Raw genomic sequence first — 19,472 nt, forward strand, 5'->3', positions numbered from 1 at the left:
ATGGAATTGTGGCTGCCAGAGGCTGCGGGGAGGGGAAACAGGAAGTGGTTGTTCAGTGTGTGTAGAGTTTTGGTGATGCAAGATGAATAAAGGTTCTAGAGGTCGGCTGTGCAATATTGGGCCTATACTTAGCAATACTGTATTGTGTACTTCAAATTTTCTTCAGAGAGTAGATGTCATGTTCAGTGTTTTTTTTCCACTCTTTTTTTTTAAAAAACAGCTTTGAAATAAAAAGTTTGGGACAAATCTGTCATTTCTGAGTGATTTAATGATTTTGCCCTTTAACTTCTCAATTGACAAATAATCTATGGGCACAGTCCCCAAACCTGTCAGATAAGAGGGTTTCTACTCTAGGCTTGGCCCTAAGCTCAACCTGAATTGCACAGTTAAACTTGGAATACCCCATGGGTGCCAGGAATCCAAGATCTGCTAGACTCAAGAACATGAATCCATGTCTCTTTCAAGGCTATGGCCCCCCAGCCCTCCCCCCTCAACAATCTGGCCTCAGTTCAGTTCACTGCACTGACTTTGGAGGCCTTGTCTAAACGGCCCAACAGGGATCTGAGCCTGCACTTCTTCTAGGTAAGGAAGCCTGACTTCAGGACTCCAAAGCCTTTCCCTGACCGTGAGGGTTCCATCCCCCAATTAGCCACTGCAGCGACGTCTTACGACCAGGCTCAATCTGCCCAGGGCATACCAGACTAAGGGAAACTTGGCACCCAGTGGGCCTTCCCAGACGGATGCTGAGGGAAATATCTTTATAAGGCCTTCTTAGAGCTTCACGTAATGAAAGTCTTCTGGCCTCAGCTCAGTTCCGGCACAGTGTCTTGCCGAGAGTGGATAAAAAAACCATCCCTTTCTCCGAAAGACACTTGCCGCATCTCATCCTTGCCCTCCTCATTGCCCCTCAGCCCTTCCCCAGCTTGTGCCAGGGTCCATGGAGCTGGCAGGGTTCAGCCTGGTGGAAATGGATCCCTTCCCTGCTGAGCACTGGCATGAGAAGACAAACATCCAAGCCCAGGGGCTCAAAGCAGGTCTTATTTATGTGTCCACTTGTTTTATGCACCAGACTTTACTGCACATTATTCAGACCAGTGGTTGCAAGTGGTTGTTACCAAGTTTGTAGGAAAAGCAGATGAGTAGGAAGGTGAGTTTCAAAACAGACCGTGGCAGGGATTTTGGAAAGGCTGGCCAATAGCTTGTGACCAGACCAGCAGTAAAACCTCCCCGGGTTTGCCCAAATCTAGCAGGCAAAACCCAAAAAGCTTAAAAGAGCATAATACTACAGAGCCCCGGACAGACCACCATTCCTTAGCTCAGATTCAGTAGCAGGCAGCTTCTTTTTTCTGTCTTTTTTGTGTAGAAATTAATTTGGACGAATACGTATCAAGTACACAATAGAATTGCAATATGGAAAATACTGTCCATACAAGTCTATAGTCAGGGGAGTATGGTTTTTTTTGTTTTTGTTTTTGTTTTTAATGCAATGTAAAAATGCAGGTTGCTCTGCTCAGGTAACCTTCAGACTTGGGTGCACACCCTCCTTCCTATGTCTTTTCCTACCCGAAAATGTAAGATGTGTAGATGGCTGTTTCAGGAAGAACTCATGCAATGGTTTCCCCTCACAAACGTCCAATTTATGCTGCAGAAGAGACTCACATGCTAATAAACTGGTATTGACAAGTGTGATAGATGTAGCTAGGTACTTAGTGAGTGCTGGAGAGCAAAGTTGATTGCATTTTACAGTCTGTGTATTCCTCTGTTTATTGCTTGTGTTCTGTCATTAAGCAAACAGGTTCCTAATATAGCAAATCTCTCTAATCAGTAAAGCAAGGGAGAAAAGAACCAGAAGCACCATTAATTATGACCATTTGGCTGCAGCCTGGACAGGCTGTTGCTATTGGATTGGGCTACTTCCTCTGGTTTTATTTTCTGGAGGTAGAGCAGAAACTGGCTCCCCTTATTCGTGGCAGAGAGTAGAGAAATGTTCCACGCCCTGCTGGCTGACAGCTGCCTAAAACCCCAAGATGAAGCCCTGACTTCTCTACAGAAACGGAGTCCTGGGCCACAAAGACCAGGCTCCGCTTCGGGGTGCTCTTAAGTCTCCAAGTCCATAAACAGAGCAAGTGTGCGCCTCCAAAGTGTGCCTCGTCCCCGAGGCTCTGGGAGAGCCTACTGTGGGCAAAGCTCATGTGTCTCTGCAGTGGCCCAGGGCAGGGGGAGGGCTCTGGATGGAGGGCTCCCAGCAGTGCATGTGTCTGTGCGCTCTGAACAGGAAGGCTACTGGCACCAGGGCACACTTTCCAAATGCTAATCACTGGGGTAAAAAGCAGGAGCGTCATCGGTCTGACTCCAGGTAACTGAGGTTAACAGCATCTAATGCATTTATTAACCCTCTGGTGACAGGGACTGGCGAGGTCTGGCCCTACAATTACAGTGCGGTGGAAATTCTATTACCCGACGTGCCTGGACTAGCGGATTACTGCCAGTGACAATTCTACAACACTGCTGGAGGGACAAGGCTTAGGAGGTGCCTGAATACAAGTTCTCCAGTTTTCCACAATGACAGCAAGGCTGCTGGGCTGGAGACGGGCTTCGCCAGTCCCTTTCATCTCCCCATCCTCGAGATGGAAACCTGTGGTCCTGTGGTTTGCTGGTGATGTTTCCCCTCCGTTCAGAGTCAGGTGGTTTCCCCCATAACCACAGAAGTATGAATTAGCTGCTAGGAAACACTCTTCCCTAAAAGAGATGAAAGAATTCATTGTTCAATGTCGTACCTGTGGTTAAAATGGACTTTTAGAAAAATGAAATCCACCCTCTTCTTCTCTTCTTTATACTTCTCTCTCTCTCTCTTTTTCGGAAATGTCATACTTTAAAGCCACACTGTAAGGTTTAGTGTCTAGATATGTCTGGGCTGGCCATGCTCTGTGCTGGGTCCCTGTGAATGTCATTAATGAGCAAGGCTGCTGGGCCCACAGACAGGACCTTAAGCCAGCACTCCCTTACTCCACCCTTTGTGTGGGGTTAGAGCTCAGCAGTAAGAAGTACTCTTCTCGTTTTCTTCTTATAACTTAGCAGGTCTCGGAAGTTTTGTTATTATTTTTTTTAATTTTCCTGGGACCTTCCCCGTTTTTATCACCTGTGAGATGATGTTTAAAGTATGTAAATACTCTTTGCAATAGTTGACGGTGGGGGCCTCCCTGTAATTCTAGGTTTGCATTTATCCTACCTGATTAGCAACACAGTGATAGCTTGATGATGCTGCCAAAAATGCTCAGGATAAAAGCCCTTCAAATGTGGAAATAACAGGTTGCTCAGGCTTCTAAAATGAGCTCTAAGAGCCAGATTTCCTTAAGTGGACTCTGGATCTGCATAGGAGATTTCTGACCCTCAGTGTCACCAGAGGGATTCGGACTGCATACAGGACTCACAAGCATCCAACCAGCCAGACATACACGGGTCTAAGTTCCCAGGCTCTGCCCCTCCATGTGCAGCTTACAAACCCTTAGAGGCACCAGACGCCCCGTGTGGTAATGCTCCACCTATATTTGATGCTAGCGAGTCTAGGCAGCAGACCCAAGACCCTCATCTTGTCGTATGCACTTCAGGTTTGCTGGGAAAAAATCTCATGTCTATGAGCAGTCTTCTGATTCTGTTACCCAGGTGCCACCTGCTATTCCAATAACTGGTAACATTTGCCTTTCACCTTCTGATCAGACCGCCGGACCTTCCTGTGGTCCCTGCGAAGTTCAGGTGGAAATCCAGGGCTGTTCTGCTCTGCTTCTGTGGTGCCGGGAGTTTCTACCCAGACCTCTCATTGGGAAGCTGTGTTAATACACTGTGTAAGCAGAGCATTTAAAGGCCTGTGTGCATGCACTGCTGAGCCTCTGGAGTGCTAAGCGCTTGGGTGGGTTGGGAAGGTGCTTAACAGGAGAGAAGGCATTTTCTCAGAGCCTCTGCAGGGGCCTGGGTGTACATTATTACCTTTGCTCTGCAAGTTATCCAGTTATGCCAACAGGAATGGTCCTCGAGGCAAGATGAACTTGGAGATGCTGCCTCTAGTTTTAGTGAAGCCAGTGGGGCTATAGGGAGACGCGGCCTCTCGCTGACCATTTCCTTTAGATAGATGCCAACAAGATGCCTGCTTTGGGGGGAAAAGAGCTCAGAGACTTTATAGACCTGGAGCTGGTTTAAATGTATTTTCCTGTGTGACAGAGCAGTAATCCCCGCTCTTTCCAGATGGAAGGCAAGAGCCTGCACGTTTATAGCGCTGCACGCAGAGTGAAACCCTCGGTGACCAGTGAGGGTCAGAAATCTACCTCTGCGGATCTAGAGTCCACTTAAGACAATCTGTTAAGACAGAAGACTTTTCTTACCCATTGGTAGAAGCCCCTTTATAATTATTTAATAATGATGGGCATCGAACTAGAATTTCAACACATTCCTGAAGTGACTAAGTATAGCTAATGAGTATCTTGGACTATGTACATAGTGAGTAAAAACCTACATCCCAGTGCTAATCATACAGAACAAAGTAAGAAGGAGGAGGCCTGCCTGACCCTTAGAACTTAAAGGCCTGTGGTTTAGAACATGGAGGCATAAGCCCAGAAACAACTTGAAGGCATAACATGTTTCAGAATAAAGTCAGGCTGCTTTCTCTGCACATTTTAGTGAACTTCTTAGTTATGCAAAGGCCCACAGCAAGCGTTTATGTCTTTTGTAGATTATGGCCTCACAAAGAAAAAAGAGAATGTGATGTTTTAAGGCCATTTTGGTATCTGGGCACAATTCCAATCTTGAACAGAAATAAAACAGGTAAAGTTCTGTACATTATTCTCTGCGGGTAACAATGCAATGGACCAGATCTGCTATTACTATAGATTAAAAGTAGGCTTTTGGGTAAGGTTCAATTCCTCTTCCCATTTCTCCTCTGATCCTCTTATATGTAACATTTAGTGACCTTTGAACAGCCTGGGGATGCTTCACAGTGTCTTATTCTTGATGCCTGTTTAAAGGTTCTATTTCATGTTCACAGCTGGTATATGCAAATATAGGTAAAGATTATGATGCCTCCCAAGTAGCATTATGGTCAATAAATTACTCCTTGGGTGAATATACCATCATCAGCCTAGCACGTCTCCAATGAGTTCCAGAAGTCTTCTTACACCAGGCAGCCTGCCCGTTGCCATTCACTCAGAGCTGGTTGCCCAGACACTCCTTGACTCAGGTGTGATGCTTGACCAGAGTCATCCTATTGGCACATGAGCTCTCTGTCTTTGGTGCTAACAGGCTCCTGTTTTGGAGGAAGATGCTCAAGGTGGGGGAGGTTATTGTGGATTTGGGGGGCAGGTAGAGCATGAAGAGTCAAGCATGCCAGGGATTGCCTGGAAGAAACACTGTAATGGAGGAAAGAGCATATTTTCTTTCAGAAGTTTTAGAGACCTGGTCTATATCCTGACTCTACCAGTAAATTGCTATATGACCTTGGAAAAGTCACTTAATTTCGCTGCACTCTGTTTTCCTTTACAAAACAAAAAGGCGGTATTGGGTCAGCAGTTCTTATTGTAATTGTCTGAGCGATGGAAACGTTCCTTCAACTCAGTTGTCTGGTAGAAGCTCAGCGAGGACTAGTTCCAGTGTGAGGAGATGGGGAGCCCCTGCCTCTGCCCTGGAAGCAATTTTATGATTCCTGGGTCGGGATCCGTAACATCCTGCACAGTTCCTCCAGGGGATCCCTCTATAAGAATCCCCGTCCTGTGTCCTAACTCCCAAGCCGTGAGTGACTGACTCTGCTAGAGGGCACCAAGCCGTGAGTGACTGACGACTCCACTAGAGGGCACCAAGCCGGGAGTGACTGACTCCGCTAGAGGGCACCAAGCCGGGAGTGACTGACGACTCCGCTAGAGGGCACCAAGCCGTGAGTGACTGACTCCGCTAGAGGGCACCAAGCCGGGAGTGACTGACTCCGCTAGAGGGCACCAAGCCGGGAGTGACTGACGACTCCGCTAGAGGGCACCAAGCCGGGAGTGACTGACTCCGCTAGAGGGCAGCCCCAGGAGCCCAGCAGCCATAGCCTTTTGGTCCTATCGCCTGATGCCCAGCGTTGGAAAATAGCTCTGTGCTTGTTGACTGAAACAGTGAATAAAACAAATGAATAAACAAGCTTCAGAAGACCTATCTCTATATTACTAATGAATGTAGATTTTTATTGTGACATTTTTACCTCAAAGGCACGTCCCCAAAATGAACATTCAGAGATATAAATGAGTTCTGAATATGAATGACTTCAAAGCTTTGTCTTAGGGCGCCTGGGTGGCTCCATCGGTTAAGTGTCCGACTCTTGATTTTGGCTCAGGTCATGATCTCAGGGTCATGAGATCGAGCGTCATGTTGGGCTCCATGCTGGGCGTGGAGCCTGCTTAAGATCTTCCTTCTCCCTCTGCCTCTGCCCCTCCCCCCCCACGCTCTATCTCCCCTCCCCTCTCGGAAAAAAAAAAAAAAAACAGAAAACGAAAGCAAAAACAAAACTTTGTCTTTAGTAACCTCGTCTTGTGCTGCCCCCACTAGCCACCAGCTACAGGTAGCTTCTGAGCCTTTAAAATGGGGCAGGTCTGAAATAAGATGTGCAATGTGAAACACCAGATTTTGAAGACTTAAGTATGAAAAAATAAAGTAACTCATTAGTAACTTTTTATATTGATTACATCTTGAAATGATAATGTATTGGGCTAAATAAAACATGTTATCACAATTATCTTCACCTTTATCTCTTATGTGGTTACTAGAAAATTTAAGATTATGTATGGGCTCATAGATGTGGCTCACATATTTCTATCAATGGCCCTGCCCTAGACGACTGATTAGTGGATCATTGGTAATCATTATTCCATACTACATATGAGTGATTTTATGTGTGTGTGTTTGTCTTTCCCCAGGCACAGAAGCTGAAATCCAATGTGTCCGGCAGTACACACCTCTGTCTTTCTGATGTAAGTTATATTTCTCTCTGGGTCTCCCTGCATTTCTAGACACAGAGCCTTTGGGCCCCTGGTGAGGATGTAAAGGCTCAAAGACAATGAGGTTTCAGGTCTAGGAAAAATATCTAAAGCACCCTCCATGTCCCTCTGCACTTTGAGCCAAGTGAGGTCTTCGCATCCCAGTGCACAAAGTTCCAACTGCATGTGGAACCCAGGATCCTCATCTCAGAGCCAGACCCTGCACAAATACCATTGTGCCAATGCCAGAGACTATGTGACCACAGTCCTGTAGAATCAGCCCACACAGAGAAGAAACTCAGCAACTCTCACTGCTTACCAGAGGTCCTCTGTCTACAGTTCCTTTGACCTCCGCAGCAACCCAGAGGTAGCTGGGGCAGGCCCCATTCCTCTCCCCGTTTTACAGAGGTGATGAATGATGCTGTCACGTGCCGATCATTGTGGCAGGATGTGGCATTATGGGACTGAGTAGATGCTGTGGTGGGGATGGAGGCGTCCGTCTTAGGGAAGGACAGCTGTGCCAACCGGGAGTCCGAAAGCCAGCGTTCTGGTGTGGTCTCTCCAGCTGATGAGCGGGGCAGGCTCCTTCATCTAGAAAATCTAGGGTTGAAAGGGCAAATGGAGAGAAAAGTTGCTGACTGCCCTGCCCATCTCAGTGCGATTTGTGGCCCATCTCCAAGTGAACTGATACTTGCCTGGACCAGTTTTTCTGAGATGATTCTTCCTGCCCTTCCTCCGGGATGGGGAGGGACAATGGGTTTCCTCCTCAGTCAGTACCAGGAGAAGCATTCCATGTTGCCCTAGCCACAGGGAGATCCAGAAGGTAGGAGTGAAGGAAGATGCAAAGCTGTCCCACAAGTGGATTTCAGTAATCCCTAGTGGAGGAGCAAGAAGCAAATGTTGGCCAGTTTATCATAAACTATGTAAGTCTGTATATCCAGTTCTCACCCAGATTCATGATTCCTTTCCATAAAACTACGAGTCAGTGAATTGAAGCCTCCCTCGTCCTATCTTGGGTCAGCTTTGATGAGTGGTATAGCTAGTTGGAGGTGAGGGTGGAAGAGAGAAAGAGTGTGGTTAAAATATACTGGGATAAGACGAATACATGCAGTGGGTGACAATGAAAATATTCTCTCTTACAGCGTGATTACGAAAAGAATGGGCTCGCTGGTCCCTCCAGCCACATAACCACAAAATCAATGGCTGCTCCTTCAAGCTGCGGTCTGAGCCCACTGCTGGTTCTGGTGGTAACCACCCTGTCCACCTTATTATCTTTATCTTTGGCAGAAACGTCGTAGCTGCATTTAAACAACAGTTTGGACATGTAAAAAGACAAAAAACCGAGCTGTTTCCTGTCCTCTTGTATATCTGAAATTCCAGTTTTAGGAGCTCAGTTGAGACACTGCGAAAACAGTTTCATCCAACTGGAACTTTTTCTTTGTTTCTTCTTTGTTTCTTTTTTCTTTTTTTCCTTTTTTTTTTTTTTTTTTTTTTTTTTAAGAAATCTTCTTGTGATCCTTAGGGCTTCTATGGGCTACCCGATACAGTCCTACATTCCATATTGAAAAGGCTTTGGGGCCTGCTGTGTTGTCAAGGGGCAGCGTGTAAATTTGGCTGTAAAACCAACTGGGCCCATGTTTGACATGATGAGGATAGGGATGATTTTAACAATTTAACTCTGGCCTTTCCTAGCAAAGCAAGGACTTAGTATTTCTAAAGAATCTTCCACATCTCCTGTAATGGCTTTGGTTTCTGATGACGTCACTTTAGCCCAACATGGGTGGGTGCAAGCTTATTTTGTCACAAATCAAAGATTCTCATCCAGAGGATCTTGATGGACTTAGTACAAACAAGCTTGCGCCAATGTTCACCTTTCTCTATGTACTGGCATTTTCCACACTGTGTACTGTGAAGAGTTCTACACTCTCCTACCAAACAAAGGACACCTGTCCCATCCAAATGTAGTGTCTGTCTTCTAGACAGAATAGAGGGGGCGAGTGTGCTTGAAACTCCACAGTACCTTGATCACTGAACGACACTCTCCCAAGCCTTACATGAGGGAGAAGCCCTTTAACTAACCAGAGTCAAATACGGCTGACATGTACTCTAATACTCTTTACACGTATGAGGTTATATGTAGAAAAAAAAATTTTACTACTAAATGATTTCAACTATTGGCTTTCTATATTTTGAAAGTAATGATATTGTCTTCATTTTTTACTGATGATTTAATACAAAATACATGGAGCTCGTTTTCCTCTCGTAAGTAGTGTTAGCTCCAATATTAACTTCACGAAGATAGCTTTTCAAAAAGCAGACTCTGAGGGGCCTCATGCTTTAGCAGAAAGCTCTGCATCACGTAACTGTGGACAGGCAGGAGGCAACAGAGCAGCTGAGTGTTGTCTTTTATCACTTCTTGGAATGCAAGCGTGCACACCTGTGAGGAAACTGGCGGCCACTCGTAAATGCTCTGCAACAGCCAGTGGCCCCTGTGCCAGTTGACCTAATCCAGTACCTTGGTTTCCAGGTTACTTGACAAAGGCAGGTTTGACTGGGCCGGGGGACAGGAACATGCCACCCTCTCTTCTGAAGCAGATCCATGCCAGGGCACACAGTTGTTTTCCTAACAGTTGTCTTGACTCTCAATGGTGATGACCGGGCCACTCTTTAGAGGGATTTGGTCTGAAGGTGGTCAGGAATCTACACGCATCTTGTTATGTGTCCTCCATGACAGACTGTGACTGACTCTGTGGAAAGAAAGGCTTGTGGGTCAGGAGGACCAACAATAGGCCTGTAGAGATGAGCTGGCCAGCGAAGATACGTGGACCAGAACAGGACTCTGGAAACGAGGCATCTGGCTTGTTCACTGCACATCACCTTCCATCATTCTCGTCCTTAAACAAGTAGACCCCTGAAGTGCACTTTTGAAGTCTGGTTGATGGTGACATTCAGAATCTACAGTGATAGAGTGCTGGGAGCCATGCTTCTCCAACACTGAGTAGAGAAGAGGAGAATCCACCTGAATAGAGTGCTGGGAGCCATGCTTCTCCAACACTGAGTAGAGAAGAGGAGAGTGCTGGGAGCATTACTTCTCCCCACATCAGTAGAGGGGCTGGAGGAGGGACCCAAGGTGCACAGTTCATACTGATCCCCTTTGCCCGCTGAGGTTTGCCGTGTAAGAATTAATCAAATCACTGGGGTGGGAAATCTATTCAATCCAAGATAAAGGCATAGTCTTTTAGCTCTGTTGGTGTTTGAAGTACATTTATATCCAAATGTTAATAAACATAAATGTGTAATACTAAGTACCGTGTTTTTTCCGTTCAAAATGTTTTCAAGGAAAATTCGTCAAACAAATTTGATTAGTGAAAGGTTTCGTAAAGACTCTTACTTTGAATAAACACATTAAATGTGTCGAAACATTTGGAATTCCAGTCCTCTATGAAAGCATATCTCTTATCATATTTTGTTTTGATTAAGGTATCTCTGTCCAGGTATCTACCCTGGACTAATTGCATCTGGGTCTGATTCTATGTGATCTACTGTAGAAAGCTATTGATTCCTTCTGCAGTAAACAGTGGCTGTAATTAGCTTCAGATGACCGAAGAGGAAATAGGAGTTATCAGAGCTAACAAGGGTAGCCTTCGGTGAGGAACACAGGGATGTGCAACCCATAAATTAAATTTGGGAAAGCCTCATCGATCACCAACAAAGATCTCGTTTTTCTTCACAGATAGAAGCATATTAGAGTTACCAAATTCTAAATTTGAAAATAAATTACTGATGAAATAAACAGGGGAAAGGATATTCAATGACAACACATTAGAGAGATTCTTACAAATTCATGGCAAGCAGGTGTTTCTGCCATTCCATGTAAGTCCCAATTTAACACGTTGGACCCGAAACACCATCACTTGCCCCAGGACTAAAGCAGACAAGTGACTTAAATCTTTGACTCCCGTGTGCAGCAGTGCTGACAGCAAAAATGATTACTTCCTGCCCCTCAGTCCCTGCATTTGGGGTACCGCCATCTGCTGGGGTTTGGGCCTCTTGTGGAAAGCATCTCATTTTAGCTGATTTTGACAACACAAAAACAGTAACTTAGGTCCATGTAGACCCATGACTCCCACGTCAAGTCTAGCCATGCCCTGCTGCTTATTGGAGAGAATGAAAAAAAGGGCACTACTGCCAAACTGATTGGAAGCACATTCATTCCATGTTGATGTTGAATATCTTTGGCCAATATCTGTTTGAGTATCTTTTTAATAGAGCACATGAAGGAAGAAGTGCACAATAAAGAGAAGTATTCAGAATGCCACTTCCATGTTTATTTTTCCATATCTGATTTTTTCAAGCCCCGAGAGCGTAAGTTGAGAAGTACGCAGATTATTTTTTATCAAGTATAGCGAACTGTATCCAGAGTATAATAGGAGTGTGGTTTTCATTTAAAAAAAAAATTATTTAACAATTCTTTATCCTGTAGTAAAAAATGTCTTAGAAGCTATCTTTGAATTAATCAAATATGGGACAGGGTTTCTCCAGGCTTCTGTGGCCTTTGATTTGGTCTATATGAAAACTGTTGCTATCATGCCTACGCTCCAAGGATGGGTCCTCTCCAGCTGCATCCTGTCGCCCACCTGTCCCTTTGTACTCTATCTAAAGTAGACACTCCTAAACACTCCATCTGCTGAACTAGGAAGGGAGGAGAGCAGAAGCATTTTTGAGTCAGTGTTAAGTGCTTGTTGGGAAAAGAGATGTAAAAGCAGTGGGAGTTTGTATAATTAGCAAATTCTTTTCTTAGAATCTAGCAAAAATGTATTTCTGTTGTTACTATTTACAAAATAGTGGCCTTGGAGGAGCTGTCATTTGGAAAATAAATTTTCATTCATGTAGTCCGACATGCATCACTTATTTGAGTCAATGAACTGTAGACCAGAAAAGGGCTGCTTAAATGAACTCGCATTTTCTAATTCCCCTTCAATGCTGTTCCTGATCTCTTGGATTCATACCCCTGTGATCTTTGTTGCTTCTACTCTTTGATAAAGCAAATGAGACCATGGGAGACCCCTCTTTTCGAGAAAGACCAAAAAGCAATGGCAACAGATGGGCACGAATTGCCAAGGGTTTGGGTACAGGGATGATAGAAGGACCTGTCTGCCCTGAACTCAGGGAGTTTGGAAAGATGGAGCAAAATCAAGGTGCAGCACAAGGCCAGGTGCCAGGGGTGAATGGGTCATGCGGTCCACTGATGTTCCTTCCTGATCCAACTAGGAACCTTGTCCTCACAAGAATAGCCAGAGTCCCTTGAATTAGACAGCAGTGCCTTTGTGGAAAACAAGCCAGAGCTAATATCTGGACAACATTGGAAGAAATTTCTTTTTAGAGATTCTAAAACTGTAGAACAGCTGAGAATTCAGTTGGAAACCCTTAGAAGCTACGTTTTCTTCTTATCCCTAAGATAGGCATCTCATGTATATATCTGACACTTCTTGACCCAGTTCTTCTTCTCCAGTGACCGTTTGTTCTAAATCTGTTATCTAGAATTCTTCTTGAGGACTATATGTCTGAACACATTCTCCCGGCAGAAGCTTTAAATCTGTGGGTTTTGCCACTGCCTCCATCCCGGGGTGTGTTTGATGGGACATTTCATTTCACAAGGGGAGTTGTCTTAAGACAGTGGGCTGACTCTGTTCTCTTTCATGTCAATTACTGGTGCCCCAGTGCCCATTCCTGTTCTTTATCATTTCAGTATTTAACAGGGCCCCTTGCTGTCGATTCATTCTAAATGTCCCACCCAGATGCCCATTGTACATGGAGCTCTGGCTTTTTGAAGACAGAGAAGCCTCTCTCAGGAGTCAGGCGATCTGAGGGTGATGATAATCCCCCAAGTAGGAAGTTCCTCCATCCAACCCTCCCCCCTTCTGAGCTCCCTCTTCTTAGCCTTGGGATGGTCTTGTCTGCTCATCTTCACCAGGCATCCCTTTGTTGCTCCCGGTGCTCTCTGATGAGCTCCACCTCCCTTCCGGGAGATAGCCTGGGGTTGTTCAGCGGGAAGCGCCACCTGCACTTCTGATTGTTCTGAGATCCAGCCCAGACGGGTGGGGGGACGCACAAACCCTGTTTCAGTAAACTGCCTGCAGAGAACCACAGCCTGTTACCAGTCATTGAGGTCCTCACCCCCTAAGGTCTCCAGACTCATTTGACCAGCACAGCTGTGACTTGGGCTGTCTGCCCTTGGCAGGTGCCAATATCAGCGTCTTGTCCCACTGCCATGAGGAGTTTATTTTTGCTCCAGGGCAGCTGTCAAGCCCAGCACCAGCATCAGTAAAAGGTTTTCTCGGGTTTTCTTCTCTTCATCCCAGGCCAGGTTTTCTTACCATGCTCCACTTTCATTTTATAGAAAATACCAGGATTCTGTCCAGAGACCATCAGCCCCTTCTTTCATTTGCACATCTCTTTGCGGAGCTCCCCCCAGCCTCCCCTAAGAGAAAGCATGTCCCACAGAAGGTACTTAAACGGTGTTGGGTGAACGAAAAACTTTGGGGCATCGAAAGGCTTGGTTTTGTAACACGGTAGCAAGGACTTGGTCCATCCGCATCGTCTCGCCAGCACTGAGCGCTTGTACACAACAGTAAAGGTGTCCTGAGGTTATTGAGGGTGACCTGGAAGGAAGTGTCAAAGCATTAGAATCAAAGCAGCTTTAAATCTGCCGACTGTGTTTCCTGCTGAGAGATGAAAAATTAGCATTTGTCCCCAGGAGGAGCTGAGCATAACCAGCCAGTCCCAGAAAGGAAGGACCCCAGAGGGGGTAAACTGATTTCATGGGAAATTAGCCAGTGAGTCTGCTGGTATTTTAATCTGCCTCAAGCACAGGACACTGGCCAGAAAGGTGTACCGCTCCACCAAGCCCAGGCCAAGCCCAGGCCTATGCCAGCATCCTGAGAAGCAAACTTAGGCGGTCTTCAAATCAGCACATTTACGGAACTCTACTCCAGTTGAGTGAACCCTCATTCAGGACTGAAACTCCTCCAGGATTAACTTGAGAATACAAGGCCTTCTGAAAGCAATTTAGGGAAACACCCATCTTTTCTGGATGGCAGAATCCTTCACTTTAACATCCTTCAGAGAATCTAAATTCTCTTTGTAAGTCATCCAAGAAGCCGCTTTCCAGACTCAAGTCTCTAGGAAGTAGTAAGTCTCAATCAATAGGCATACAGCCACCGGCGCAACTCAAGCAATATGGAGAAGGCAGACGCACCCATTCTCAGCTGAAGCCGGGCAGACTGCCACAGGGGACCAAGTGGGGTCACCCTTTGAGGCCTTAGAGGGCTGTGAGCATGGCTAGGTGGCCATGCCAATGGAACTGGCCCAGCTCTCAGGTACCAGCTGGGGCACAGGTGGGACTGGGAGATACCAGAGCTGCTAGACTAGAGGAGGAAAGCCGATAGCAGTGTTCATTCACACAGCAAAACTTTGAAGTACGCAAAGACCCTTGATGGCAGCAAATATAACACAGATTATAAGAGTAAAGTAGGATAAAGAATTGGAACATCCAGGCGATGCTGCGGGTAGAAGAAATGAAAGGCTCTTTTGAGCAGGTAAAGGTCTGTCACCTGTCACCGGGCAGGGCAGGACGTCTGGCCCTTACAGCCCCATCACAAAAACTCCTTTCCTCTCTCTGTGTCACAGCTTCTCCAGGGCTGTGTGATCTGGCATTATCCTCCTGGTATGCAGAGCGTGCTTGATCTGGAATCTGGCTTTTTATTTTTTAGCTTTAGCTGAAAGCATTTCTGAAATGTGGGAAAAGGAACGGGGACTGCAGAACCCACTCACGGATCGCCCTGCCTTATTTGGCTGTGATCTTCTAGTAATGAGACTTTTCTGGATTCAGAAATAGCTGATTGTCCTCAGAGGGTTGAAGAAATGGTTTCAGAAACCTGAAATCCAGGGCCTTATATTTCTTCTAATTATCTCTTCTTTTCTCTTCTCTCTCTTTCTCCCCTAAGGGAGGAGGGGGAATGCTTTTCACCACAGAGTTTTCTTTAAAGAGTTTTCTCCTCTCCTGTGCATTATCCCTTAGATATTGAAATTATTTTCTCTTGTTTAATCCGCCTCCTGCGGAGAAACTGTGTGAGATTCCGGATGTGGGCTTTTGGGTTGTATTCTTTTAGATGGTGTTGCACTTTTACTTTTAACCCGAGGGTATGTCTCCACTTCTGTTCCTTCTGTTTCATGTAAGTTAACCATTCAGGTTGAAAAGAATAAGGATTCTGGTTTTTAGGATGGTTTTAGACTTCTGTCCTGGGAGAGGGGGGTCAGACACCCAGCCTCATCAGAGCTGGGGTGAGGGGTGTAGTGAGCTTCATAGAAGCCTCCAGTTAGGAGAGGATCCAGATGAGCGACTTCCCTCCTGGTCTCCATTTGACACCATGTGTTTCCTGAGTTTCCCACTCGTACAAGATAATACATGTATCTCATTGCCATGTGTATCTGCTTTCCTGCGGCACCGGTGCATTCTCCTGGGCCATCCCCACATGGCTTCCTCACACTACCAACACCCGTGGAAGAACACCTACATATAGAAGTACAAGTTTTGCTCTTTGGACTTTGGAAGTGGTTTTGTGATGTTTGAATTTTCTGTTAACATATTGCTCAAGCATTACAGAATGTACGTATGTAGTCTGTTCAGCCATCCTCCACCCCAGAATACCCTAATAAACATTGTTTTCTTTAAAAAAAAAAAAAACCTACAATCGTGGTGTCTTTTTCTTTTATCTTAATTCATTGGAAAATGATCTTGAAATCCGTGAACGCATGGAGATCCCCAGTATCAAGACACGAGGGCTTTCTGACAGCGGAGGAGATAAGATTCCTGAGGACTGAATGTGTTTGATGCTTCTAGATGATTCTTTGTCTTGGGGGTGGGAAGGGATGGTGTCTGGTTCTGTCCGTTGTGGGATGTTTAGCAGCACCTGTCCCCCCCGCCAAGACGCTGTCAGCCCCCTGTGAAGGGGCAGCAAAATCACCCTGATTGAGAGCCAGCCACTGGTTTAAATCCAACCGAATAGCATGCCAAAAGGAAGCAGGGTCTGTGGAGGGCCACACCAGATATTTATTTTATGTCTTCAACGTACAATTCTTTAGAGGATAGGACTGGTGAATGCTTTAGACACTATCATAAATGTGTTGAATTATTTGTGTAAACTTATAAATAGTATTTGAATAAAAAGTAAAGATAGAAAACGTCCTTTTCCCAATTTCCAGGCTATATAGCTCAGTGCCTGGCAAGGAAAAGTTACTTTACACCGCATGAGGCTGGATTTGATCCCTGGGTGTTAACATCATGACCACGGTTGCTCAAAATAGGACTCCCCAGCTTCCCTGGGGGAGGTTATAATCTCTGGCACCTTATCAGCACCAGGAGTTTTTAAGGCAAAATATTAGAGCACAAAACACAGTAATTAACATCACCAGCATTGTTTGCTTCAGTCTACAACTTGCAGCCCACTATATATAGCAAGAAGACCTTGCCTTGTACAGGACAGAAGCCTGTGTTTCACTGGAGGGTCTCTGCAGGACACAGTTTTGTGATTTTTTTTTTCATTCAACTTGGTTTTCCTACTCCCTCGTCTCCTGGACCCACTTTCCAATGAGCAAGTTTAGAATCTAGCGGGCTCCACGGTTTGAATAAAAAGTTTGTGAGCATTTGGATCCGGGCCTGGACAAAACCCCAGATTCCAACTTCTTTCCTGGCTTTAGGTTTCTCCAGCTGCCTGAGCAGAAACCCCCACGTTCATTCCCAGGGACATGAAGCACCTCATGTCCGCACGTGGGGCAGGACCCTGGGGAAGGGCAGGACTCTCAGGTTCCCTGAATCATTGCAGAAATGGGGAGGGAGCGGTGCCCTGGGGACATCGGGCTTCCTGCCCCAGTCCGTTAGGATTCTCATCACCTCAATACAACCAAATCCCCAGGATGCAGGTGATAGAAATTTTAGGAGCTGGAACAAGAAATGACTAATAAAACCCTGAGAGAAATGCCAAGAAAGTGAATAAAAACTGTGACAGGAACAAGATACAAGGCTGCTTGTGTTGGATGATATAAATAAAGCATAAACAAAAACACAGCGATGTGAGAGAGATGAGCAGAGTATCCGTGAAAGTCACATAAACTGGCACTGCTGGTCGCACCGCCTGCTTTTATCTTCATGAAGATTTCCCCATCCAGGCTGCTAGGCAAAGAATTCACCCTGTTTAAAAAGTAAGGAGAGGGGCGCCCCGGTGGCTCAGTCGTTACGCATCTGCCTTCGGCTCAGGTCATGATCCCAGGGTCCTGGGATCGAGCTCCGCATCGGGCTCCCTGCTCGGCAGGAAGCCTGCTTCTCCCTCTCCCAGTCCCCCTGCTGTGTTCCCTCTCTCGCTGTGTCTCTCTCTGTCAAATAACTAAGTAAAATCTTTAAAAATAAATAAGTAAAAGGTAAGGGGAACATTTGGCCTGAGAATACCTTGGGTGGGTATATAAATAGGGATGATCTTCTTTAGACCATTTGACGATGTGATCATAATTTGAAATCAATATCCCCTTTGAGCCAACGGTTCCACTGCAAAGAATTTACCCTGCCTTCTCACACCACGTGCCAAGGTCTCTGCAAAAGGATCTCCATTGCAGAATGATTTGTAATAGGGAAGTCCTTGCCATAACCTGAATGTCCATCAATAGCCAGCTGGTTAAAGAACTCATGGTGCATCTAGACAAGGGAATGTCGTGCCACTATTTGTAAAAAGTAGATATATACCCCTGAAACTGGAAGTGGTCTATGGTATATTAAGTGAAAAGGCAAAGTACAGAACAAAAAAAAAAACATGGTCCTACTTGTATCCATATTAGAAACATAGATTAGATAGTTGATAAATGATAGATGCTAGATCGATAGATAATAGGTAGATGGTAGATAATAAAGGGATGGATGGGTGGATGGATGGTTAGATTCTACCTAGATGGAGTTTTTGCCATGTTTGTGCACCATTTTTACCAGTTGTTTTTTAAAGAATAAAAGATAGGAAGGACAAACTATGTAGCTGCTGGAACCCAGTCAAGGTTTGGCCCTTGCTCTTTGGAGTAAAGAGGCAGGTGCAGCCCTGGCTCAGAGCACTCCCAGGAGCAGAATTCCCTCCTTCAGCAAATCTCCACACAGCCCGAGAAGCAGTGAGTGTCTACCCTACAGAACCTCTTTCAAGATGAATTGCTGCAATTTGGGGAAGAGGCACCTTCCAGGCACTGTGCATATGGCGTGCCCTGGAGGGTTTTTAATAATTCCTCACTTTGTGGTCAGTGACTCTGGGTGAGTTAGCTCTACATAGAAAGGGAAACAGCTCTACACCGAAGGGAGGCTGGGTCAGCTCTCTTGGTGACAGGACTGTCAAGGATTGGTCAATGGACAAGGGCCCACAGAAGGCTCATGATAATAATGTCCCAATAATAAATGCCGTTGGTTATTGAGCACTCACCACGTGCCCCTCCCCCCCAACACCAGGATGGATGGGCTCTGGGCATGTGATTTCATTCCGGCCTCACAACCACTCTGAGATGGAATCAATCTAGTTTTGCAACTGAAGAGACAGAGGCTCAGAGACAGCAAGTGACTAGCGCGAAGTCACACAGCCAAGGGAGGTAGAGTGGGACTCGGATTCAGTTTTCCAATGCCAGTGCCCATTTAAACTATTCTCTCCCTCATGCTTTGTGGGGGGAATGTCTCCTGGCTTTTGAGTGGGAAAGCTCAAAGGTACACCCCACATCGCCATTTCATTTCCCTCCACCCACACTTGGGGCCATATTACGGGAGAGCAGCCCAAACCGACCTATTGCAGCATGAGCTTGTCTTCCAAAAGATAGACTACCTCCCTCACCTTAAGGAAAAGAACAACAGATTAAAAAAGAAATATGACAAGCCATCTGAGTGCCAGGACTGCTCCCCTGAGAGTCGCACTTCCGTTTCAATCCCTCATTCTAGACGCGAAACCAATTAAAGCAGTTGCAAGGCACACAGTTAACACCAAGTGACAAAAGCCTGCCTAAGTGTTTTAAAGATCTAATTTACCCACAGACTGTGCCCAGAAAAACATAGCTGGCCTGCTCTTGTACAACTTTGGAAGTGCTTGGCCCGGCTCCAACTTCGGGAGTGCCAACTCACCCTCTTCGGATCCCCTGCCGCCGCCGTCACTCCCTGGGCTGCTATTGTCTTGGGACCAGGACAGCAGACAATGGGCGCTCTCGCCCAGGGGCGGTGCTGGGGGAGAGGAGCCAGATCTCCCTGGCAGGGGGGCTGGCTCCGTGAAATCACTTAGTCCCTAGTACCGGCCTTGCCCTAAATTTTGCCCTCTCCCACTCTGCCCCCACCTAGAAAACATGGAGACGGGAAGGAGAGCCTATGGTGGAGGCAAGCCTTGTCTCAGAGCTTCTAGCAAATACCTGAAAGCA

General features: G+C 46.0%; 1 protein-coding gene across 2 annotated transcripts in view; it reads left to right on the forward strand.

Moving 5' to 3' along the window:
• Positions 1-11,279, forward strand: part of GFRA1 (GDNF family receptor alpha 1) — a 209,341-nt gene extending 198,062 nt beyond the window's left edge. For both annotated transcript variants that reach the window (XM_028121774.2, XM_028121776.2), the window contains 2 exons: positions 6,936-6,989; positions 8,138-11,279. In XM_028121774.2, coding sequence (XP_027977575.1) covers positions 6,936-6,989; positions 8,138-8,293 — 210 coding nt within the window. In that variant the 3' untranslated portion in view covers positions 8,294-11,279. The remainder of the gene's footprint in view (positions 1-6,935; positions 6,990-8,137) is intronic.
• The last annotated feature ends 8,193 nt before the right edge of the window (positions 11,280-19,472 follow it).

This window comes from Eumetopias jubatus, unplaced genomic scaffold, assembly GCF_037043125.1.
Source record: "Eumetopias jubatus isolate StellerSeaLion01/CBP00866 unplaced genomic scaffold, mEumJub1_p1.0 scaffold_17, whole genome shotgun sequence".
NCBI lineage: Eukaryota > Metazoa > Chordata > Mammalia > Carnivora > Otariidae > Eumetopias > Eumetopias jubatus.